The following is a 26,453-nucleotide window of genomic DNA, read 5'->3' as shown; positions in this document are numbered from 1 at the left end:
TTAGCTTTGTCTCAGAATTGTTGATATTTTACCTGTCTGTGCTGTGTTGATGATGTCAGCCATGTTTACAGCCATCCTTGTGTTTAACTACCATATTTTTCGCACGATAGGCGCACCGGAATATAAATATTGTATTTCATTAATTAGTCTTTTGTCATATCTTTTTATATATGTAAGGCACATGAAATCAAAACTACCATTTTTATTTGTGTCTTACAGTTTATACTAATGTGTTGAAGAATGTGTGATACTGGAGTGTCATGCCCAATTTCGTTGTCACAATATGGAACCCATTCTGTAATAATGACAATAAAGGTATATTCTATTCTAATGCAATGATTGAAACTTCTATTTTTTTCTATTTTGAACTTTCATTTCTGGCAGAGAGTAAAACTAATTTAATAATGCAATAAAATCAAATGTTTTTTCATATGACTTATGTATTACTGTTAGTCTAGTGGTTAATTGTCGGAGCTTGAACTACTGCGACCTGGGTTTGATTCCTGTTGCATACAATGTTTTACAAATATGGTCAGCAATGTTTTTTATTGATCAATCACTACACAAATGTGGCAGAATACTGTAAAACCTCTTGGATTAACGCATATGAATGAATACAGTATGTATTTCCATTCTTAACCACCGTATTTTGTGGCTTAGAAGGCTTACCGGGTTATCAGAATCAGAATCACCTTTATTATCATTGTGTCGCTCCAACAAATTAGGGTTGCACTCCAGTTGGCAAAATACACAATGTAAAAAAATGATAAATGAAAAAATATATTCACCTTAAATATAAAGTATTCAGATTGGAAATTATATTTTAGATGTAAAATAAAAACTAAACACAACCAGGATGTTGCACTTGAAACTGGGATACTGCAATATAAGGAGCACTTTCAAAATTCTGGTCAATTTGGATTTTGTAAGTGTTTGAGGTTTGGCAATGTTTGTCATTAGACTCAGCAGACATGTATCGTTTGATTCATGGATATTTTACAAATGTGAATTGGGAAGTTAAGATTCACCATTAACATTTTTCAGGAATATGTTTGCCTGGTGTGTTTTATTGCTTTTAAAATCTTGAGTCTGTTGACCACTTCATCTTTTTAACATGGTACATTGCAGTAATTAGCAGTCCTGCCAAGTCATTAATGTATAGTTTATTAAGCAATGCCTTGCAATTATATCCTGCTGCTTTTGTCGGTTAAGCGTCCGTGCGATATTAATTAGTCCTCGGCTGCTTTTCCCTTTTGTGTGTGATGATTGCCAACTTTTGACTTTACACAGGTTGTCTGACCTTGACTATGTTCCTCCGCTTCATTTTGCCATGGTTACTGAGATATTGAAATATAGAAGAGACGAGCAGAGGAATAAAAGATTATTCACTGCAAAGCAAGTCCCTTTGATGCTACTAGCTGCTCAGTCGTAAATATGGGCTTGTTAGAGTAGAGCTTACAGCTTTCCAATGCAACTTTTTTCACGGGTGTGTTAAAGATTTCAGGTTTTTTTTGTGATGGATTGAAATATTGAACACTTGACTGCTTTTAGTTAGAAAACTTTGGTAATACTTTACAGCAGGGGTTGGGAACCCATGTGTCAGAACCAGAACAGGAGCAGGACCCAGATGCGTAACGTTTTCACACAAGCTTTATTTTACAGGAATGGGGCAGTTATGCGCGTGAACTTAAACGCCAGTGATTTGGCTATCGCTGGGCGGAAGAAGTAAGACAGAAGCCCAGTTTGGAAAAACGGGAAGCCAGAGGCGGACGAGATTGATACCAGATACACGTGCAAATAACGGACGGATGGGGTCGATACCGAACAGGACGGAAAAGACAGGATCGAAACCAGATACACGAGCAGATACCGGACAGATGGGGTTGATACCAGACAGGACGGGACAGACGGGATTGATACCAGATACATGAGCAGATACCGGACAGGACAGGACAGACAGGATCAATACCGGATACTGGAGACTGCCGCAAGATATCGGGCAGGAGGAGACAGGCGGACTCGATACCAGAGACTAACAAGATATCAGACAGGACGAGATAGACGGGATCGATACCCGATACTGGAGTCAGATATCAAACAGAACGAGATAGACGGGATCGATCCCAGACAGGATAGACAAGCAGGATACCGCACAGAGTCGAAACACACGTGTTGCGGGTGAAGAGGTTCGTTGAAGGACAGACCAAGGGTGAGTGAGAGCACTGAGCTTAAATAGGAGGGAAGCCAATCAGTCAATGAGCCGCAGCTGGCGCCAAACGAGCGGGGCAATGGGCAACCATGACACTATGGCTCTTTTCATGAGTACATATGGCTTGGAGATCTAATTATACTCATGCAAATCTCATCTACAGCCCTCCGATTCTGAAACAGAGTATAGCACGTCCATAGCTGACAGTGTGCTAATAGTAGGAACGGTTCAATATGAAATGAAAAGATTTGCATTATATAGCGCTTTTCAAGTCAATAAATACTTCCCAAAGCGTTTTACAGTGTGCTTCACATTTACCCATTCACACACACACACCAATAACGGCCGTGCAGCCATGCAAGGCGCCACCCTGCTTATTGGGGGAATTAGGTGTTCAGTGCCAAGGACACTTCGACATGAGCCGGGATTCGAACCTGTGATCTCTTGATCCCAAGACGAGCGCTCTACCTCCTGAGCCAATGTCGCCCCAATAAAAAGAGCAAATTTCCCACTTCAGTTTACATTGTAGGTGTTACACAGACAGACCCCATTTTGGCTGTACACTGCTAAGAAATCCTTTATGTGGAAGCTAATAACCCCCTAACGTTCCGGTACAGATTTTCTAAAATCCCAATCCAAGACTTACCCAAAGTAAATAGAATGCTATACTTTAACCGTTTGGAGAATATGAATGGATTTGGTCATCTTTTAAAGGCAACACACTCGAGGTTTGTCCCAACTTTGAGTAATCTGAGTTAGAACACACGGAAATAGAAGGTTTTCATTCTCACCTGCTTTTTTTTTTTCCATCACATATCCGCAGTAGAATGTTGCATGGGCATCTTAGCTGGAAAACAGCTGGGAAGCCTTACCTGGTCCTAGGTCAAATTCTATCACAATCTGAAAAAGTAAAAACAATGTTTTACACATTTTTCTAAGGGTAGGTCTACGCATTTGCAAAAGTAGCCATTTGGAGAAAACCAGTTAACAGCACTAAAAGTTTTGACACAGTTTTTGGTGAGATATTGTTGTCAATGAGATTAGACAGGGACTCCACGGTAAACATGTAAGACAAGAGAAAAATAAGATGAAAGACTGTTAGTATTGTTGGGCAAAAAATATTTACAGCAACGTGCTAAAAGACTGACCCAAGTTAAAATAGTGCAAAGAATACTGCATCGTAACAATAGTGCAATAAAAATAGTTTATTCAAATTCCCAAATAAGTCGCAAGATATATATTTTCACAGTTTTCCACTCTTGTCTCGGCTGGTGACAGCCCTAGGGAAGAAACTCTCTGAGCCTGTTTGTCCTAGTTTTAAGGGACCTGTAGCGCCTACCAGAGTGCAACAGGTCAAAGAAGTGGTGGCCGGGGTGAGAAGAATCACTATAATGTTGATGGTACCGCTGTGGTTTGAGCTTTAATTAGCCGTTTTACCAGTTTCTGGACATGGGAGTAGGATGGCATATCCAGAAGAAAGTTCACATTGAGCGAGGCCAAAAGCGAGACAAACACAAGGCCAATGTGATGTTTTATTGACTGGGTACGGCACATATTTTGTTGTTATTGAATAGTCAAATCAAATGAATATTAAAGCAACTGTTACTTGTAGAACAATGTCAACCACACAACTCATCCACAATTTTTTCCCCTGCACCAGCCCGCGTCTCTCGTTTTCCTCTTATAATGACGTGACACTAATCTGACCTGTCTTGCACAGACACCTCCTCAGCGTCGGAAGACGAGGGCTCGCTGCGCCGCAAAGGACGTCTGGTTAACTCAACACCCAACCAAAGCCACAGCCACTCGGCCGTCGAGCACTGGTTTAACCGGGTCATCCAGGGTTCGTCTACCTCGTCCTCTGCCTCATCCACATCTTCTCACCCCGGAGGGAGGTCTGTCACCAGCAGCAGTGTGAATAGCACCCCTCTCATCCCCAACAGCAAAGCTACTGCGTTGGCTGATCTTATGTCACATACCCACCTTGGTGAGTACTCCTTTTGGGATTCATTACTTTTAAAGGTAAACCCAAATTCTTACTTAAACATGCAAAATGTGAGGAAATAGTACATGGTTTTGGCATGAAATCAGTTTTCATTTTATTGATTTATTTCAATTTCTTTCCAAGATACTGCATTTTGAAGACAGCATGTCTTGTATTTGTCACCCTGAACTGTGATTTCATTGGAAAAACACATCACAATTTTGCTTAACGTGCAAAAAAGTCAAAGAAGTTATGACTGTTTTAAGCGAAGTTTAGGTAGTTTTTGTGGAGAATGCCTAGATGTTGTGTCTCTGGTGGATGCAGTAACGGTCCAACCAAGGGCGAGCAGCCACAAAAGGGCTAACTGGCAAAAAGAAAACCACACACACAGCCGCCAATGCGCGGGCTAACTGGGACCGATTATCAAAGGGAGGCTGCAGCTTCGGCTGAAAAATGCGGGTCCGGCTGTCCAAAAAACACGCAGTGAGCAACCAGGCTAACCGAGAACCAAGAGCGAAAAGCATCAACGGTTGCGGTGAAAAACACGAAGCCAGCCAAAGTACACAAACAAATAAACACGCCAACAAACAGCCAACAAGCGCCAAGCGGGAGCAAACAAAACAGGAAAGGCCTCGGCACCTTGACGATATCAGTGGGCTAGCCGGACAAAATTATAACACGCGGCGAAAAACTACAACAAAATCCCAGAATCAACTACTTCCTATCGCCGTCTGTTTGGGAGCTTGCCTCACATGTGTTAATGGAATCCACCATTTTGGAAGTGTTGTGTTCCTTTAATGACATCACAGCTCTACAGGAAACAAGCCAGTTAGGTTAACGTTGAGACTAAATCTCTCAAGTCCCCATGCGGTCTGAGTATTTTGCAACATATTCGCATAATTGTGAGGCTAACACTACACCGTTCAGTGCCTAGCTGAAGAAAAAATTCTATTTGGGAATCTATTGGGCTTTTGTCTCTCAATGTCATAACAAAAATGCAGGACTAGCCCAGCAGTGTGTCTTATATTTCCTAAATCCAACAAAATATTTGAAGCAAGAAATTACAGTATATCCAGCCAATCAGGTTTTTTTTGTACGTATCCCAGACCCACGTCCCACCCAACTGCTTCTGTCAGCACTTAAGAGACACACAGAAGCACTTAATGAGGCAAGACAAAGGACGTCAAGAGTTTTCAATTTGTCTTTAGTCTAAGTAATCTTTGTCTGAAATCTCACTGTCATTCAGTCCAGTTAAAATGCTTTGGGCCAATCTGCTGTCAGAACTACTTTATTTATGTAGCGTGTTAATGTTTAATTTGACGTGATAGTGTTAACATTTAACAACAGACAGGGTTGTTTTTACAACATGGTAAGTAGTTGCTTAACTAACAATGAAGAATTGTTGTTTATGTCACGGTAGTGCATACAGCCCAAAAGTTGGCTCAAACTTCAAAGGGTTTTTCCTATTTCTGGTTGAATTAATGTATGAATTAATGTATGGTCTTTACTGACATTATACAACAGTATAACTGAATTTGAGGGCTTCTCCTTCGATTGCAAGTAACACAAACTAAAAAGATAAAAATGTGCAGAGGGACAAAAATGGTGTTACTGAGGTGAGTAGTTGTCCATCAGGGAGGGGGAAAGGCAGGCAATGATGCGCTGTGTTGCCTTTACGGTCTCGCTGCTGCCTCCCAAATTTAAATTTTAAAATCCGTTTTGAGATTATTTTTCTTGTTTTACTATACTTTTAACTTATTCATTTACTGGTACTCTTTTCTCAAGAAAAGTGGTAAAAATTATATTTCGATATTAAGTTAAATTTCCCAATCATAATTTTCTCATTACAAAAATTTTTATTCAGAATTTAAATTGACTTTATTGTCATTAATAAATTGGTGGACATTGTTTACAAGGAGATTAGGCATGGCACTCCAGGCTAAACATGTAATAAAGACTTAAAAAGAATAAAAATAAGTAAACAAGAAGAATAAATAGGCAACAATATTTACTGTACAAGGTATTGCTTGGAGGTTAGCCTAAGTTGTAAGTGCATCGTAACAATAGTGTAATGACATATAACGCAGTGTAATAACAGCGCAATGTAAAACTGTTCCATAATGTTCAGCAGCAACAAAATTCCAAAATAAGTCGATAAAAAAGATAAAATACCCAGTTTTTACCGTCCACAATTAGTCATTCCTAAAAAAAACAGGACATTTCCTGCAACATGGCACAATATAGTAATTAAAGTATAATTTTACTATTTTCTGTGAAAAAAAAGTTAAAATGTAGCAACATCAAAACAGGGTTCCTGCGGATCCTTGAAAAGCCTTAAAAGACATGGAATTCATTATTCTAAAATTAAGGCTTTGATGGGCATTAAAATATTCTAAATCCAATTTTGGAAAGTCTTGAACATGTGAACACATTGATCAGATTTATTTGTTTGAACTGAAAAGATTTCATACCATTTAGAAATGTTCTTTTTTAAGATTTTACCGATTCACTTTCGTGGCAACATCATGTGACCTCAAAAATGAAACTTATAAAAAGCTGATGTGGTTTCAGTCGGGACTTTCAGAGAAGACTCACTTCTTTGGTTTACCCTCAATACACATAGCAACTTTGGATAGAGACGTTTAGAAGTTTGGACCATGTCAAAGTGTACGTTTAATGAGAGGTGGCTGTCCGTGTCACGTTTTTCGCCATGGCTCAAAGCTGTGCCTGGTAATGTGTACGAGGCACAATGTATTGTGTGCAAAAAATATTTGTGTGTTTTAGTTTTTATTTATTTCAATTGTGTTTTTTTTACTACTTGGTCTTAAATTTGATTTTAAAAGGCAATAAAAAGTCTTTAAAGTCATGAACCTAACTTGCCATAAGTTGTAGAAACCCTGTATCAAAATGATATAATAATAATATTTAAAAAGCGGTAAAACAATTACCTACAGCAGGTTAATAATATTATGTTTTGCATTGCGTTGCAAAGGTTTCATTTTGGTCCTCATTAATAACTGTATGTTACTACAATGCATTGGAACCATTTGAAACTCTGGATTTGATTTGAATAATTTAGAAAAGACACCCTGTATTGAATAATATAAAAATCATGTCACGACAGGAAGGATTTTTTTCTTTTCAACCTCCATAGTAAAGTACTGTTAATGGTCTGCATTTATATAGGGCTATTAAAGTCAATGAAGACCTCCCAAAGCGCTTTACAATGTGCTTCACACTTTTCCCTTTTATACACTTACAAACCGAGAGCAGCATCAGCTATGCAAGGCAACTACCTGCTATCGGGGGCAGTGGCTTGCCCAAGGACACTTCAACATGTAACACGGAGGGACCGGGAATCGAACCTGTGACCTCTTGATCCCAAGACGAATGCTTTACCTCCTTCCAATGCAGGCCATCAAGCGAAATGTGCCAATTTGACATGTAATTTTTCCGTTTGGCCTTATTTTATCCCCAATCTCTCCTAAAATCTTGTCAACTGAGACAATGAACAAAAGTGCAAAAACCCTTAAGGCAGTGTATTGGATGAGTGATTAGCAAGTATGTCTCACAGTCCCAAGGTCATGGCTTTATTACTATAACTTTTTTTGGCATGCGTTCCTCTCTTGCTTTTGTTTTTTTTTCTGTCCACGTTCCAAAAGCATGCATTTGTAACATTTGTTGTCCTTAGGTGTAATTCTGCATGTGTGATATGCATTGTGGTTTACTATCTAGCAGTCCAGGTTATATTCTCACTTCATGTCTTAAGTCTACTCCAGCTCACTCATCACCCTATAAATAAGGGGTTCTAATACTCAATATACCTGGGGGACACTGAAAAGCTCTAATTTAAAAAAAAAAATCAAATGTTCTCGAATATATTTATTTCTTAACACAAAAAAAGATGGAAAAAATACATATTACAAATTCACAAGGAAATCAATCATTCAGGAATAAAAATAAATTAAAAATACAGAAAAACAATACAGAAGATATAAAACGAGATATAAACGTTCAACATCCTGTTTTAAAAGTTCGTTAACTCTTAACTTATTAAACATGAATCAAACCGTGAACACGAACTGTTCTGAACATGGCTCCTCTTGGCTACTTCTTGCTGCTGGAAAAGCGACCAAAAACAAACAAAAAACAACAACCCATAAACCGAGCAGAAAACAACAGAAAATGACTAAAAAAAAACGAACCTTAAAATTTACAGTCTAATCTCATTGACAACAATATCTCACCAATTAAAATACAAACCATGGGTAAAACGTGGAACCGACATGCAGCAGAGTGTGCACAAAAGAGATCCAACTCTTGACAACGGAAGACTCACCCACAGAGATGACTCGCTTAACAATGAATTTTTTGCTAACTGTTTGACACATGCTACACCTAAACATGGCACTATTCATATTAGTGCAAGAATTATGTATCAATTATGGACATTACAGGGAGTGCAGAATTATTAGGCAAGTTGTATTTTTGAGGATTAATTTTATTATTGAACAACAACCATGTTCTTAATGAACCCAAAAGTCTCATTAATATCAAAGCTGAATATTTGGGAAGTTGGAGTGGGGCTTTTTTAGTTTTAGCTATTCTAGGAGGATATCTGTGTGTGCAGGTGACTATTACTGTGCATAATTATTAGGCAACTTAACAAAAAACAAATGTATACCCATTTCAATTATTTATTTTCATCAGGGAAACCAATATAACAGCTCAACATTCACAAATATACATTTCTGACATTCAAAAACAAAACAAAAGCAAATCAGTGACCAATATAGCCACCTTTCTTTGCAAGGACACTCAAAAGCCTGCCATCCATGGATTCTGTCAGTGCTTTGATCTGTTCACGATCAAAATTGCGTGCAGCAGCAACCACAGCCTCCCAGACACTGTTCAGAGAGGTGTACTGTTTTCCCTCCTTGTAAATCTCACATTTGATGAGGGACCACAGGTTCTCTATGGGGTTCAGATCAGGTGAACAAGGAGGCCATGTCATTAGTTTTTCTTCTTTTAGACCCTTTCTTGCCAGCCACGCTGTGGAGTACTTGGATGCGTGTGATGGAGCGTTGTCCTGCATGAAAATCATGTTTTTCTTGAAGGATGCGGACTTCTTCCTGTACCACTGCTTGAAGAAGGTGTCTTCCAGAAACTGGCAGTAGGACTGGGAGTTGAGCTTGAGTCCATCCTCAACCCGAAAAGGCCCCACAAGCTCATCTTTGATGATACCAGCCCATACCAGTACCCCACCTCCACCTTGCTGGCGTCTGAGGCGGACTGGAGCTCTCTGCCCTTTACCGATCCAGCCACGGGCCCATCCATCTGGCCCATCAAGACTCACTCTCATTTCATCAGTCCATAAAACCTTAGAAAAATCCGTCTTGAGATTTTTCTTGGCCCAGTCTTGACGTTTCAGCTTGTGTGTCTTGTTCAGTGGTGGTCATTTTTCAGCCTTTCTTACCTTGGCCATGTCTCTGAGTATTGCACACCTTGTGCTTTTGGGCACTCCAGTGATGTTGCAGCTCTGAAATATGGCAAAACTGGTGGCAAGTGGCATCTTGGCAGTTGTACGCTTGACTTTTCTCAGTTCACGGGCAGTTATTTTGCGCCTTGGTTTTTCTACACGCTTCTTGCGACCCTGTTGACTATTTTGAATGTAATGCTTGATTGTTCGATGATCACGCTTCAGAAGCTTGGCAATTTTAAGAGTGCTGCATCCCTCTGCAAGATATCTCACTATTTTTGACTTTTCAGAGCCTGTCAAGTCCCTCTTCTGACCCATTTTGCCAAAGGAAAGGAAGTTGCCTAATAATTATGCACACCTGATATAGGGTGTTGATGTCATTAGACCACACATCACCTGATATGCTTAATTGGTAGTAGGCTTTCGAGCCTATACAGCTTGGAGTAAGACAACATGCATAAAGAGGATGATGTGGTCAAAATACTCATTTGCCTAATAATTCTGCACTCCCTGTATTTAAGGGCCATGTAAAACAGTAAAATAAGGTAGCGTTTCCCAGTGGTAATTTGTAATGGGAAGAACTTCTTGTAACTGAAAATGTAAGCTACATATTACCGCAATTTTTTAGCCAACACCTGGTCTCAAAAATATTGACACACGTATTGTTAAGATCCACAAATATATTCGCCATTTACTCAAGCTCTAAATAACATATTTCTTGATGGTTGCACACACAAGATTAAAAATTGCATATGTAAATCACGTATATGTTTGTGGTTTAAGGCAGTGTATTGAATAAGTCATTAGCAAGTATCACATTTTTGAAGTAAGAACTTTGTTTACTTTGGCTTCTTCTTGGAGTTTATTCCTCTATTGCTTTAGTTTTTTTTCTGTCCGGGTTTCAAAAGCATGCATTTATGTTTCATTAGTTGTACTTTGGTGTGAATCCACATGTGAGAAACGCCTTGTGATTGTTCTAGCTCACTCATCACCTTAACTGGAAACAAGCGCTATTAAAAACATTTGACTGGATTGTTAGATTAACACCTAACCTGTCTTTTTCTTGTCCTCCTGCCACAGATAACCACATAGCTCCGCCAGACGTGACGGGCCTGTCGGAACGGTCCTCGCATCATGTGGAGCAGTCCCACATGGCCTCGGTTCGAGGCGTTTCCCGCAGCTATAACCACCAGCCGTGCATCATGGAGACGGCAGATGGTGAGTATCCCGTACGCACGCCACTACACGCTTCTCTCCGGTTTGGCTTTCTCCCCCTGCTGTTTGTCCCTCTGTTTTCCCTCTTTAAGTCAGTCTTGCCTTCAGACCGGCGCAAGCTGCCAGCTGACCCTCTTTGTGTTGCTATGGTAACACCTCTCCTCTTATGCCCCTTGAAAAACTAAAACCAAAATATCTGCAGGGTTCGTACGGGTGCCTTGAATCCTTGAAAATGCTAATATTTTAATGTTTTTTTAAGGATTAAATTTTTGCTTGCAAATGCTTGAAATTGTTGACATGTTTCTAGTCAAGTCTGCTGTAGAATTACGCTGACACTGCTCCCTGGTGGCTTCACTTTGCCATTGCATTTCTTCCCTTGTGATTAACGACAGCTGGCATCAGTTTGTATTGCATTGTCCTATGGGGCGTCATCGCCCCATACGGATCGCGCCTCAGAGGATAGGTGCATGCTAAACTTAAACAGGGCACTGTGAAATGTTTACTAATGCAAGGATTACTTATCAAGCATGGTCATTTATTATGGTCCATATTATTGTCATTTTACGCAACACTTATATTGGAAGAGATTTGTCTTAAAAATATTTACACACATATTGTTCAGATCCATAAATATATTGTCACGATTGCCCATTGCCCTCACTTGGGCCTGCTCGTTTGGCGCCAGCTGTTGCTCGTTGCCTGATTGGCTCCTCTCCTATTTAAACTCCTTGTCAGTCTGTCAACGAACTTCTGCACTTGCGAAGACGTGTATTTTGACTCCGTCCGGTATCCTGCTTGTGTATCCAGTATCCGCTATCGACCCTGTCTGTCCCGTCCTGTCCGGTATCTTGCTCCAGAATCTGGTATCGACCCCGTCCTGTCCGGTATCTTGCTGTTCTATCAAGTATCCGGTATCGATCCCGTCCTGTCCGGTATCTTGCTCCAGTATCCGGTATCGATCCCGTCTGTCCGATTTGAATTACTAAAATAATGAAGACATCATGCAATCCGTTGGAGTGATTGTTAAGTAAAGGTTTGTTGAATCAATTGAGGGAATACATAGTAAACTCTATTTGAGTAATACTTGCATTTGTGAAGGATTGTGTTCAATGACATCTTGATTTGTTTCTCCCCCAGGCTGTAAATGGCGAGGTGAGGGATCCCTCTGTTTGATAAATGGTATTTATTATTGCTACTTGAACTCCAGTCTCTTGCAGCCCACGTGCCTTTGTATTGCATGTGACTATTGTCAGGTGTTGCCCTCCCCACCCAACATGTTCTTCTTCCTCCCGAAAAACAAATGATCTAATTTGATTTGTAATGTCTTTGTGACATGGTGAATGCTTTTCCATTTGTGGCGGTGGGAATCTGTCCAGTAAATGTGTATGTTGTATGTTGGTGTAAAACAACCTCAATGTTGGCATGAGTCATTGTTTTTTAAGATTCTTTTTTTCATACACTTTTGCTTTTTTAATAGAAACATCCATTGTATGACAAAACACTAGAGAGGAAAAAGGAACTGTTTGTGTTAATTTTGGTTTATTGTGCTTCTTCCTTGTTATGATGGACCTTAATTTTAGAACTAATTACCCTTGAGATTGCAGGCAATGATTCATTGTACAGTGTGATCATGCCACACTAGAATGTCCAAACACAATCATTGCATCAAGCACTGTCTCCACTGCATCAACAACATCAAAATGTATGCAGATGATCTGTATTTTACGCTGTAGAACACAAATGTTGCGATTCCTATATGATTTTGTGAGACCCATGGTCAGTGAAAAGTCTCAGGTTATTCTCCCTTAGAAAAACATTCTGCACATTTTCAAATCGAATGCAAATCAAGAAGCTAGATCTATGATGAATGTGTGGCTGTGTAAACTATTGAATCATGAATGCATTAGTTATGAAAGGATATGACACAGCAAACACGTCGTACCCACGAAGCATGATAATCGAGACAGGAGTTTAATGCAAAAAAATATTTACTCACAGCAAGACAGTCCATGTAGAATAAAAAAATGATTTGTGTAAACATTATGCTTGAAAAATAAATGTTTGATCAAGGGTAACATTTGCTTGGGTACCGTAACAATATAATTAATCTACGATGATGTTGTCATCTGCTACCAGTAAACGAGAATATTATTTTTAAATGCGTTTTTTTCCTTGTACAAATTTTTTTATACGGCGTACACAATTTTGTAATTATCAGAAATGTATAAAATATGGGGAACATTTAAAAGTTGACAGGTATGTTATTGCAACCTATTGATAGGAATTCCAGCTATTTTTAGAGAGTCTGCTCATTCAGCTCTGCTCTAATGGCTCCTACACTCTTCAGGTTTTTTTGTTGCTTAACTGATATATTACCAATAATGATGTAACATTGTGCATGAAACGAATTAATGAAAATGTATTGCTCTACTATATCATACTAGCTTTTGATTTTTTCACTGTCTGGTGAACCTTTAACTAATTTAAACTCTTAACTTTTTTATTCAAAGCAACTTTTAAGTCAAGCCATACAGAATGCCTGAAAAACAATACCATACAATAGAATCAAATTAAAAATACTATATTTCACACTGGGGACTTTAAGGCGGCGCAGTGGTTAGTGCGTGTGCGGCACAGTTCTGAGGTCTTTGGAACCTCCCGTGTGGGTTCAAATCCAGCTACCGGACTTCCTGTGCAGAGTTTGTATGTTCTCCCCGTGCTTGCGTGGGTTTCCTCCGGGCACTCCGGTTTTCCAAAGACATGCATTTCAGGTGGATTGATCGGTCAAAATTGTCCCTAGGTGTGAATGAGCGAGCGAGTTGTCTGTCCCTGTGTGCCCTGCGATTGGCTGGCAACCAGTTCAGGGTGTCCCCTGCCCACTGCCCGATGATTTCTGGGATGGGCTCCAGCACCCCAGCAACCCTACTGAGGATAAGCGGTGCAGCTAATGAGATCAGATAATGAGAGATCTTTCACACTGTTCCCGCAGATCCTTGAAAATTATTGAAAAGCATTGAATTCATTATTCTAAATAAAAGGCCTTAATTTGAATTCAAATGTCTTAAATCCAATTTTCAAAAGTCTTACAAAGGTAAACAGAAAGATTTAGTTGTATTTACCAATTGTCCACATCCTGAGAGTACAAATTGTTTTTCTTTCCAAGCTTGTTTTTAATGATGCTACACTCAAAATTGTTCAATGTAGCAGTGTTGCGTTAAAAAAAAAAAAAATACACTGGACCAAAAAATAATTTTTCATGCATCATGGTAAAAAGTTTCACATATGTAGCAGAAGAGTTTTTCTGGAATTAGTAGTAATCCGCCGGAAGTACATTTCCTTAATGTTCTCTGGTTGATTAATGGTAGTCACCAAATACAGCTGCAGTCGGTGCCTTGAAAGTGACATCTGGCTTCAAAGCAGAACATCCTTTTTGTTAAATGTTTCTGTTTTGCTCGTCTCAATTGTTTTTTTTTTTTTATCGACTTGGTCTTAAATTTGATTTTAAAAGGCATTAGAAAGAAAAAGCCTTGAAAATTCTTGAATTTGTGTTGCCTTAAGCTGTGGGAACCCTGTCTCAGTGCTATAAAAACATATTGAATAAAATAACTTAACTATTTACAATTTAATTACCATTGTAGTTTGCAACTACACAGAACCTCTAAAAAAACTGCAAATGAATTAAAATGTTTAAACTAATATATATATATATATATATATATATATATATATATATATATATACTGGACTGTCTCAGAAAATTAGAATATTGTGATAAAGTTCTTTATTTTCTGTAATGCAATTAAAAAAACAAAAATGTCATACATTCTGGATTCATTACACATCAACTAAACTATTTTAAGCCTTTTATTATTTGAATATTGCTGATTTTGGCTTACAGCTGAAAAAAACTCAAAAATCCTATCTCAAAATATTAGAATACTTCCTCAGACCAAGTAAAAAAATAATTTTATAACAGCAAAACTAAATCAAACTTGAAAATGTCCATCGATGCACTCAGTACTTGGTTGGGAATCCTTTTGCACGGATTACTGCATCAATCCGGCGTGGCATGGAGGCAATCAGCCTATGGCATTGCTGAGGTGTTATTGATGCCCAGGATGCTTCGATAGCGGCCTTCAGCTCATTTGCATTTGTAGGTCTGGTGTCTTTCATCTTCTTCTTAACTATACCCCACAAATTCTCGATGGGGTTCAGGTCAGGGGAATTAGCAGGCCAATCAAGGACAGTGATGCCATGGTCAGTGCACCAGTTACTGGTGGTTTTGGCACTGTGGGCAGGTGCCAGATCATGCTGGAAAATGAAATCCTCATCTCCATAGAGCTTTTCAGCAGATGGAAGCATGTAGTGCTCTAATATCTCTTGGTACACAGTTGCATTTACTCTGGACTTGATGAAACACAGTGGACCAACACCAGCAGCTGACATGGCTCCCCAAACCATTGCTGACTGTGGGGACTTCACACTGGATTTCAAGCAACTTGGATTTTGCTCCTCTCCAGCCTTTCTCCAGACTCTGGAGCCTTGACTTCCAAATGAAATGCAAAACTTGCTTTCGTCTGAAAAGAGGACTTTGGACCACTCTGCAACTGTCCAGTGCTTCTTCTCCGTAGCCCAAGTCAGGCGCTTCTTCCGTTGTCTTGAGTTCAGAAGTGGCTTGACCATGGGAATACGGCTATTGTAGCCCATTTCCCGGACACGTCTGTGAACTGTGGCTTTTGATACCTGGACTCCAGCTTCAGCCCACTGTCTTTGAAGCTCCCCCAAATTCTGGAAGCGGCTCTTATACCAGCTCAGTAGCCTAGATGGTAGGGCGCCCGCTTTGAGACTTGGAGGTCGCTGGTTCGCGCCTCGGCCGAGTCATACCTAAGACTTATAACATTGGTAAAAATGGCGGCGCCCTCTGTTGGCTGCGGCTGCATCGGCTCGCTACAACGGGTCAGGTGTATCGACATTTCGTTCTGTGTACATTGTTACAAAGAATGACAATACAAAGGAAATTATTATTATTATTATTATTATTCACAATTTTGTTAAGGCTGCGGTCATCTCTCTTGGTTGTGCAGCGTTTCCGGCCACATTTTTTCCTTCCAACAGATTTTTTGTGGATATGCTTTGAAACTGCACTCTGTGAACAGCCTGCTCTTTGAGAAATTTCTTTTTGTGTCTTACCCTCCTGATGGAGGGTATCAATGATGGTCCTCTGGACAGCAGTCTGATCAGCAGTCTTCCCCATACTTGTGATTTAGTTTACTGAACCAAGCTGAGTGTTTTTAAGGCTCAGGAAACCCTCGCAAGGTGTTTCGAGTTAATTAGATGATTCAGGTGATTAGTTGAATAGCCTACTTGTATACTTTTTCATGATATTCTAATATTTTGAGATACGATTTTTGAGTTTTCTTAAGCTGTAAGCCAAATTCAGTCAGGAGGCATGGTGGCGTGGAAGGTGACCGGACCAGAACGGAGGCAGGAGGCATGAAGGGAGAACTCAAATGCGTTGACGATCCATAAGTTTTATTTAATAAAATAAAAGTCGCCCAATACTCCGGGGCAAAACAGAACAATACAGAGTTCCTCCGGCACGAACTCAACAGGTCATGGCATAACAGACTAAAACATGACAAGGCATAACAGACTAAAACAGGACAAGCATAACAGACCGGGATTGTGTATAAGAGTAATGAACCAGCAACCGCAGAGCCCACAATGCAGCCTTAAATAGCAGACCCACAATTAGTGGAACTGCTTCAGCTGTTGCCCAGAGGGCGGGGCAGACTGGTCACCAAGGCGACCGTGACAAATTCAGCAATATTAAAATAATAAAAGGCTTGAAATAGTTCAGTTGATGTGTAATGAATCCAGAATGTATGACATTTTTGTTTTTTTAATTGCGTTACAGAAAATAAAGAACTTTATCACAATATTCTAATTCTCTGAGACAGTCCAGTATATCAGTTTCTACAGAATATTGGCATCAAGTGCCTAAGCTTTAAAGGAACTAATTCGAGTTCCTCTGTCAGTGAGAGACATAGACTCTGCTTTGAAGCCAGTTGCCACTTCCAAGGCACCAACTTCAGCTGTTTATGCTGACCATCATTAATAAACCAGTGAACATTGAGGGAATCCATCCTGATGTTATTTTACTCTAAATAAAAGTCACAGACATGCTGTTTAAGGCAATACAAAAAATACTAAATTAAAAGAATAAACCTTGAGGGTTATAGAAACTTTAGCTCCTTTCTACAATAGGTATACAATTGTACAGCCAAGTTCTTATATTCTGGTAATTCAGTTATTTTCATTAAACAAATAAAGTTAAGGAGCACAAAGACTTTAAAATCATGGAATCCAAAATATAAATTTGTGTTTGTATGTGATTTTTGGTCACTTTTGAATCTGCATGAGTTAAACAAACTTTAGTGGATATGAATTTGAATGTTGTTTTGCACAAAAGGCACAGTTGTCAAACAACACAAGAGATTAAATCTTAATGAAGGAAAACAATATTGAGTAAAAAAACATGAATCTTTTTAGAGTCAAATCATACATTCCTGAATCATTATTTCTGAAAAAGACCCTGGGCCCCCAGCTAAGGCACAAATTTCATGCCATTAATTAACTCGTCCGGCCCCATCTAAAATAAGTTTGACACCCTTGATGTAGACAGTACAAAACAAATCTTTCAATAGAAAAATGCCAACCGAATAGTATTCCTACCATCAACTGCGAGTCAAGAGAACGATGCAAAGCAATTTTGCATGAAGAAAAAGTTTCATTTATATTCATGACATTAATATGTCAATTACTATCACAATCCTTGCAATTTCTCATTTGCCGCTACAGTACAATAATACATTGTATATCAAAGCATTTGAGTGGAAGGCACTCAGATGTCAGTGTTTAATTGGTCCATCAGCTGCCCCTCACACGTGCCATCCCAATGTGTGTATGTCTGTGCCTTTTTTCGAGCAGACTGAAGCTGTCTGAGCCGGCCTTATTATAGAACAAATAGGCATCAGGCAAGCTGAGGGCAGCTGTGGCCTCTGTCTCTTGTGGCTGGAATGTCTAACACTTGTCCCTCTTCAACTGAGAACGAATTCATGTGGCACATAGCCCCACATGTCCTCGACGGCTGGGAAAGTCCTCTAACCTTCTTTAACCTTGTATTAAGAAGCAGATGTCTGACTTTGCTTTTTTTGCACTTTAAGTCTCACCGTATTATAAGACGCACCCCTAAAAATAATATTTTGTGATCAATTTGTCATATATGTGTAAGGCGCACTGGAATATTAAGAACATTGCATTACAACTACAGTTAGATGATGCAATAAAAATGAATACATTTAAAGTACCATATTTTAAACTATAAGGCGCACCGGGTTATAGGGCGCACCCCCAAAAATAGTTTTTGGTCCTATATTTTCCATACATAAGGCGCACCGGATTATAAGGCGCTACAATGGGAACGTCAACAAAACAGTCAGATAGTTCAGTCAAACTTATTACCCCCTTAACATTCCGAAAGCTTGCAAAGAAGCAAATACGTGTCGTAGACACGTGCGGATGCGGTGTCCATACGATGTCACCAAACAAACATTTCTTAGTTTCCATTTTATTTTTTGCTGGCAACTGTGTGGACAGCAAAGTAAGAATTTTATTGTGCAGGGAAACGGGGTTCTTTACTGTGCATATGACAATAAACACTTTGAATTGAATTTAGATTAAAAAAAGACTTATCACAGAAACATCAAGATCGTTCTAAAACAAGATACCGGGAAAATATAAAGCCGCATAGCTCACCTAAGTTCTCTTGCAGCCATCACGTTCAATAATGATACGTAACCGTGAGTGTAGTAAATCCAGGAGAGTAAAATATTTACAAATACAGAATAGTAAAAAATGTTTTCTCTATGCCGTAGTGCAACGCAACATGTGATTCACATTCATCTTTTTCAGACAATTGGAGGCTTTGTTTTGCCCCTTTAGCCTATGCGAGCCTGTAAATGATAAAAAGGATCCGCCCCCTTTACCTCCGAATAACTTTAGCCAATAGTGACTGATTCAAATGATGATTGACACATTGGTTAAGGAAATGAAACGCCGGTATATAAATCCCAGCATACACCGCGGACTACTTCGCCTTCGGGGGAAAATTTAGTCGGCGGCTGCTTGCCTTAGTTGCAATACTTTGCGACTTAATATTGATCCATATATAAGGCGCACTGTATTATAAGGCGCATGGTCAGCTTTTGAAAAGAATAAAGGCTTTTAGGTGCGCCTTATAGTGCGGAAAATACGGTAATTGATTTCATCAAACATATATTTACGGTGCCATGCAAAAGTATCAGCCACCCAAGAACTTTTTGACATATTGCCATATTTCAAGCTTCAAACTTGTAAATAAAAAACTCATTTTTCAAAAGTAAGAATCAACAACATGTGAGACACAATCCCGAAAAAGAACCAAATTTATTCAATGACTTACATTGTGCTATTAAATGAATTAAATTGAAAAGTAGGCGTTGCAAACTATTGGCTTCCTTTGAGTTAATACTTTGTACAAGCTCCTGTTGCTGCAATCACAGTCTCATCTGACCAGAGCACCTTGTTTCACATGTTATTTGTGCTTCTTGGAAACGCCAAACAGGCCTTTTTATGGTATTCTTTTGGAAAGGGCTTTCTTCTTGCCACTCTTCCATAAGGGGCAGATTTATGCAGAGTATGACTAATAGTTGCCTCATGCAGAGATTGTCCCACATCAAATGTGTATGCCTCTAGGTCATCCAATGTGATCATGGGCCTCTTGTTTGCTTCTCTGATTAGTTCCTCTTTTTTTAGGCCAAAAGCTTAGAGAGGCGGCCAGGTCTTCATAGGTTTGCAGTGGTTTTATGCTCTCTCAATTTCGATATAATGGCTTGCATAGGGCTCTGGGATATGTTTAAATGTTGCAAAATCTTCTACTTTTGCTAGGTACATTATGACATCTGGTTTCACCACGACTTGCAATGAGAATTTCAAAGTCAGCATCTGTGCTGCCGCCAAAGTTCCGCATGTTTTTTTGTAGCAACAAACTAACACGTTAACCAAAAAATACCCATCAAGACCACTGTATACGTTTGACCATACACTGGAATAAGTGATTGTGAACCAAACGTTATTCATTCATTCTTTTTCAGTAAAGGTACACAATTAATGAGAAACACACACTATTTGATGAAAATCTGTTAAATAATTGACATAGTCCTGGATTTGATAAAGACAAAAAAAAATAATGTTGCATTTTGGTTAGTTTAGTGTCATCAATATGACACCGAGCTAAGAGAAGGACCGCAACCACAGGTACGTGTCATTAAAGTTTTAATTACCTTCTCTGGATAGTGAAAACTGCAGCAACACAATACAGTAAAATTAAACCATGTGCCAATAAGTCCGAAAAATAAAGTGCATAAACGTTACAAATCCGCTTGAATCATGACCAGATATAGTTGTTTATCACATCATATAAACAGTTTTAAAACCGTATAGCATTGCCTTGTTAGTCCTTCAACATGGATGAGTATAGATTCGACATGTAACAGTCCTGTCAGCCTTTGTTTACCTTGAGCTAGTGGAACTGGAAGTGATGTGAGGAAACCCGTAAATAGTATTATTTTGCTACAACTTAAAGCTCAAATGTGCACAACATATTCATGTATAAAACTTTTTAATTAACTCACATCCACTTTTAGCTTTGTTCTATACGTTAGACGCAGTAACTTATTTATTAAAGAAAAGTAATTGCCTTCAGGGCAACACACTTCCCGCCTGGCCTCATAGGGCACTACAACTAAACCTTGCAAGCGGGCAACACAGTTATTATAAGAACCCCTTTCGTCATAGGTTGAAATGTAACAAGCATGTTTGTACAATTAAAATGTTAACCACTAGAGGGCTCTATGTTTTTCAAGTTAAGTCAAGTCAAGTCAAGTCACATTTATTTATGTAGCCCTTAATCACAAAAATTTCTCAAAGGACTGCACAGGATTACAATTACACAATTGCACAATTACTTCAAAGGCAGAACAGTTGCCGTATGCACTATAATTGAATTGTAACTATAGATTTCCTATCATATCCACAATAATTTTCAATACACAAAGCGCACATTACAATTTTTGGTCAATTTGAGGTTTTAGGTGCGCCTTATAGTCTGAAAAATATAATACTTACGGTTTTCTCACCGTTGTTTTGGTTTTTAAAAATACATGGAAACAAACCGATTACCTAAACAGTAAGAAAGAATGACTTAACTCAGGAAACACCCTCCAAAGTGGGATTTACATTTAAATCACTCGTTTTACAATAGGTCTTGGCTGGAGGAGAGTCAACTTTTGTTTTAGTCGCTTACCGCAAACTGAAGACTCACATACACGCACACCTAATAAGAAGCCTCGTGTGTCTGATGAGGGAAAGAAGATGTATTGTTGCTAGGCATCCGGCATCCTGGAAAAATTTTCAAGTCAGATGACCTACTGTAAATTACTGATTTGGACTGCACCATTAACGTGATGTAGTGCGATAGATAGTGTAATTGTAAAACACTGCAACACTTGTTTATTTGTTTAATGGAGTGTTTGGCCAACTTGGACCGCGCTATATAATAGAGCAAACACACTAGCGTTTTAACTTGCTGGCTTTATTCATCCTCTCACTTGCTATTAGTTGAATGATGAAATCCCCATGGCGTTATCTTTCAATTGAAAGGTGTAACCAGCCTGTATTTAGGGGTGCTCAAAAGCACCCTCAAATTCAACCCAAGCAACCCCAAAAATTAAAGTATTTTCAAAACTCTCTTCCTTATCAAAGAACAGCATTCCCCTAAAAATGTTGGAAAATGCTAAATAAAAACTAAAAAAAGAAAACTAAACAAAAATGTGATCAATACACAATCAGAAATACTCCACTGCCTTGAAACAGTTATCTCCATTTCATTCCTTAAACTGCTCTGGAGCCCTAGTCTAGTTGAAACTGGGCCAAATCAGGTTTTAGACAAGGAAACTTCTGATTAAAACATTCCAGTGTTTTCAAATATATTTTCAAATTAAATTTCACAAAAAAAATATTTAAAAACCCTTTAAGAATTAATGTGAAACTATGACAAAATAAATGTGAAAAGGTATGAATTAATCCGTAATTTGAATGGGCTTTACTTACATTATTGGGACAATGTGTATTTTTTTATCACTAGACTTTGCTGTATCGTCTAGTGCAACCAAAAACGACTGCAAGGAAGTATACAAACTATGGAGACGACAAGTGACTAAAATGTACCATTTTGACTCCCATTTTCTTCTCTAGCTTTTTTGAGGTTTTTAGTTACCATTACCTGCAAGATGGTGGACAATTAGCTCATGGTATGTAAAATAAATATACATTTCTCGAACAACGAGTACTTTTTAAAAATGCACGTTTATGTCATAATTCGTGTAATTCGTGTATTTTGGATTCTTTTTTGAATCAATGTTGTTCTTTTTAATGAATGACCTTTTTTCCACCACTAGGATGCATTAAGTAATACAACTGTCCCTTTAAACTTTCATATAACGGTGAGGGCGTTAAACGATCCACCCAGGGCCGCAATTGGCCCCCGGCTCGCATGTTAGTGGCTATTGCCCTTACAGAATCCACGAAAAACACTGCTCACTGTGATTAAGTACTCACAAAAAAAAACAAGCACAGAAGATGCATTTTTCTTTGAAAATTCAAATTTGTTTCAAAACTGCAATACTGGTCTGAAAAATGGTGATTTTCTTTTTCCAAAAACGTGCAGCCCTAGTGTTCGTTTCACCAGTTGGGTATGAGAAGCCGTATGAGAAGCAAAATTATACTTGCTCTCACATTTAACATCATACTCTCACATGCACAACTGTAATCTCTATACTATGCAAAACCAGTCATACTCTTGCACAAACACTACTATATTCATACACGCTACTATACTCTCTCACGCACTAATATACTCTCACACACACTAATATATTCTCACACACATAGTATACTCTCACACACATACTACCATACTCACATACACACACTACTGTGCTATCACACTCATACTACTATACTCCCACACACATACCACTATATCACACAAACATTACTATAGCATCTCACATCCACTGTTATACTCTCACACACACTGTAAAACACCCACACAAACACTACTATAGCCTATTACTTTAAAAAAACCTTTTCACACGTATTACTATTTGTCACACACCGTTAAAATTGCTATTACTATAGAGACACATAGTATAATAATCACTTCAACTTTCAGTGCTGTGTACTTTTGGTAACTCGGGCAATGCACAATGAGCTGCGCGCATATGTTGTACAGTTAAATATCCAACGCTCCCTGCATAGTAGCATCTGTAGGAGAGTATAGTTATGCATGTGAAAGACTATAGTAGTTTTTGTATGAGAGTATAGTGGTATGTGGGAGAGACTATAGTAGTGTGTGTATGAGGGTATAGAATATATGTTTAAGAGCGTATATTGATATACTATAAGTGAGAGTGTATACTAGTGTGTTTTTGAGAGTATAGTAATATGTGAGAGAGTATAGTCGTCTGTGTATGAGGGTATAAAATGTAAATTTGAGAGACTATTTTAGTGTGTGTATGAGAATATAGTGGTATGTGTGAGAGAGTATAGTAATGTATGTGAGTATAGTAGTTTGTCTATGAGTGTATAGTAGTATTATGAAAGACTATTGTAGAGTTTGTGCATTGATATAACTGTGTTTGCATGAGAGTATAGTTGTGCATGTGTAAGAGCAAGTGTGATTTAGTTCTCAAAGGGTTTTCATAGTGGGCCTCTAGCCTTCTATTTTAATTCACTTTTTAATTAAGTGGCTGCTGGTTAAGCTAAACAGTACCAATACTGTGTGTGTTCTCCTCTCACATAAACATTTTTCCTCATGAATTGATCCCACTGCATATCTTACTTATACTCAGCGTCTTGCACTATTTTCGCCTTTTGCCATCCATGCCTCTTTCAATGTCTTTGTTTGGTCATTTTATTCTCCTGCTTGAACTGATCGATTCATGTGATGTTTAGGTGTTCCAGTCAACAGCCGCGTCTCCTCAAAAATCCAGCAGCTGCTCAACACGCTAAAGAGACCGAAGAGGCCGCCTTTGCGAGAATTTTTTGTGGATGACTTCGAGGAGCTCATGGACGGTTAGTACCACTTATGCCAAGCCATGTCAATCACGTGTCCGCGGCCCGAACCCAAATGATTTAATCCAGCCCGCCATAAATTTTGGAGTATGTTTAAAATATGTAGGGTAGGCTACTAAAGGAGTCTGAATGATATAGTGCAATACTGAAAAAACTACAGTAAGCTAAAACTTTAAAGTTACATTTTTTACAGATCCATCTTGCTGAGAACCGAAATTCAGGAACAGGCCTCAGAGCACAATTTAGTGTGACATCCCTTGTCCTCAACCTTCTATTATTTTCCATAAATTGATCAGCCAAAGTTCAGTGTCTGATCCAGATGCAGATCCATATATTATTCTTTAAAAATTCACAAAGTCACAATTAGTCCAACCAAAATTTCGGCTATTTATGTGTGGGATAAGACAATGGCACGTTTTTTTCTTGGTATAATTCCAGTTTTTGCACACTAAGTAGCCACAACATTTTAAAGGCTGGAATACATGCCGACATTTCTTGTGTAAATACCATGTAAATTATAACTATAGCCTTATCCCCCTTGTTTTATAACCTTATCTTGTCTGTTCCTTTATCTTCTTGGCTCATACCTCACTGTGAATGTGTAAAACTGGAGTGTCATGCCCAATTTCGTTGTCACAATATGTTAACCCATTTTGTAACAATGACAATAAAGGTATATTCTATTCTAAAAATATGAATCGTTAAAAAGGCATAATTTATTTTCTTTTTTTACGGATTTGTGCTGGTGCAGCTAATTTCAAGAAAAAGACCACTCATTTTCTGTGGAAGAAAATTAGATAAATTTGGGGGAGATGAAGATGACTCAACTGTTTTAATGCACTTTTAAAATATTTCGTCAGGTGATACTTTACTATTTCCAGCAACTCCTGTATGTTTCCTCCAGTATTCAGGTTACATAGTTTCCATAGGTTTATTAAATGTACGGTTGCTTGAAACCCATAAAACACTTAAATTTTAATGTGTTTTCAAGGTTATGAAAGTGCTTGAATTTTGGGTAAAGCACTTGAAAAGGCTTGTTTCTCGACAGTCTGACTATAGACCAGGCATCACATAAAAAAACAAGTGTGCTTAAAAATGATGCTGGCAATGCTCTCTGGTGGCTTCACTTTTCCATTGCCATTCTTCTTACCTTATGATTAACAGTAGCTGGCACTAGGGGATACGACACCTTAACGGGTCAATTGTGTATTAGTGCAAGGATTATGTATCAAATATAGATAATTCTCATGGGCCATGCAAAAAATTAAGGTAGCGTTTCCCTGCGATAATTTCTTTATTTACCCAGCACCTATAAGAAAGAGATTAGTCTCAAACATATTTACACATATATTATTCAGATCCACAAATATCTAAGCAATTTACCCTATATCTAAAAATCATACGTCTTGATCAAGGATTAACATATGTTTTTGTAAATTGCAGATATATTTGATTCACACCAGATTTCTTATATCAAACTTACTAGAGGAACTGGAGAATTGGCTTTGAAAGTCATTTGAAAGTGCTTTAATTTGGCTATAAAAAGGGTGTACGAACTCTGTTTTTCATACTTTTCCTGAAATATCATGAGTGGCTTGGTAAGGGAACAGAATCTTGAGCCAATCATGTATTTGCAGTACCAAGCCTTTAACCACACCTTAAAGACAAACACCCTAAGAGTACTTTTGAATAAGTGATTGTTTTTCATCTGTTGTTGTTTCCTTCCTCAATTCCCACTGAGGATCAGAGACCACCAGGTGTACTCAGGGAGTGGCAAGAACCCGACTACAGAAACATAGACGTACATTGTGGATCAGTTTTTTTTTTCCCCCCTAAATTCCTCCGACTCTTACCAGCCCATTATGGCTTTTGGGTGGTACTCTACCAGGCTGAATAAACACTGTAGAAATGAAAACGCAGCAGGATTAGTAAAACACCAGCAGGTATTTGAAAAGCTCTGAACCCTGCAGAGTGTAGCGTCTGCGGAGTTTTGATGGTGTGCGCTGAGAACCCTTTCCTGATTCTGAAATGAAACGGAATTGGAAGTCGGGCTGTCCTATAACAGTTACGGATGTGGTAGTGTCATTGATTTGACAACGTGCTCAACCATCAAATAGTACCCTGACCACAGAAGATGTGTATTTGAAGCTTTAATTCCTTTTCCTTATGGTGAAAACTGCAACAGTAGAAAATAATGCATTGAGACCATGTGCCATTAAGTTAGGTAAAATAAAGTTTCTAAACTTAACATCTGTCTAAATTATTACAAGATGCAGTTGTCATCATTTAAACACTTTTAGAAACTTACGGCATTGCCCTATTCATCCTTT

The 26,453-nt window shown here is 38.6% G+C and overlaps 1 protein-coding gene across 4 annotated transcripts in view; it reads left to right on the top strand.

The window, feature by feature from the left end:
• The window catches only part of LOC148353215 (disco-interacting protein 2 homolog A-like), a 178,434-nt gene that overhangs the window by 96,949 nt on the left and 55,032 nt on the right, over positions 1 to 26,453 (top strand). For 2 of the 4 annotated variants that reach the window (XM_088352179.1, XM_088352177.1), the window contains exons 5-8: positions 3,930 to 4,196; positions 10,753 to 10,890; positions 12,025 to 12,066; positions 24,004 to 24,123. In XM_088352179.1, the coding sequence (XP_088208305.1) occupies positions 3,930 to 4,196; positions 10,753 to 10,890; positions 12,025 to 12,066; positions 24,004 to 24,123 (567 nt within the window). The remainder of the gene's footprint in view (positions 1 to 3,929; positions 4,197 to 10,752; positions 10,891 to 12,024; positions 12,067 to 24,003; positions 24,124 to 26,453) is intronic. The other 2 variants (XM_088352178.1, XM_088352180.1) reach the window with 2 other exon arrangements.

This window comes from Urocampus carinirostris, chromosome 14 (genome assembly GCF_059441175.1).
Source record: "Urocampus carinirostris isolate Australia breed hairy pipefish chromosome 14, RoL_Ucar_1.0, whole genome shotgun sequence".
Taxonomy (NCBI): Eukaryota; Metazoa; Chordata; class Actinopteri; order Syngnathiformes; family Syngnathidae; genus Urocampus; species Urocampus carinirostris.
This window is presented reverse-complemented; position numbering and strand designations above follow the sequence as displayed.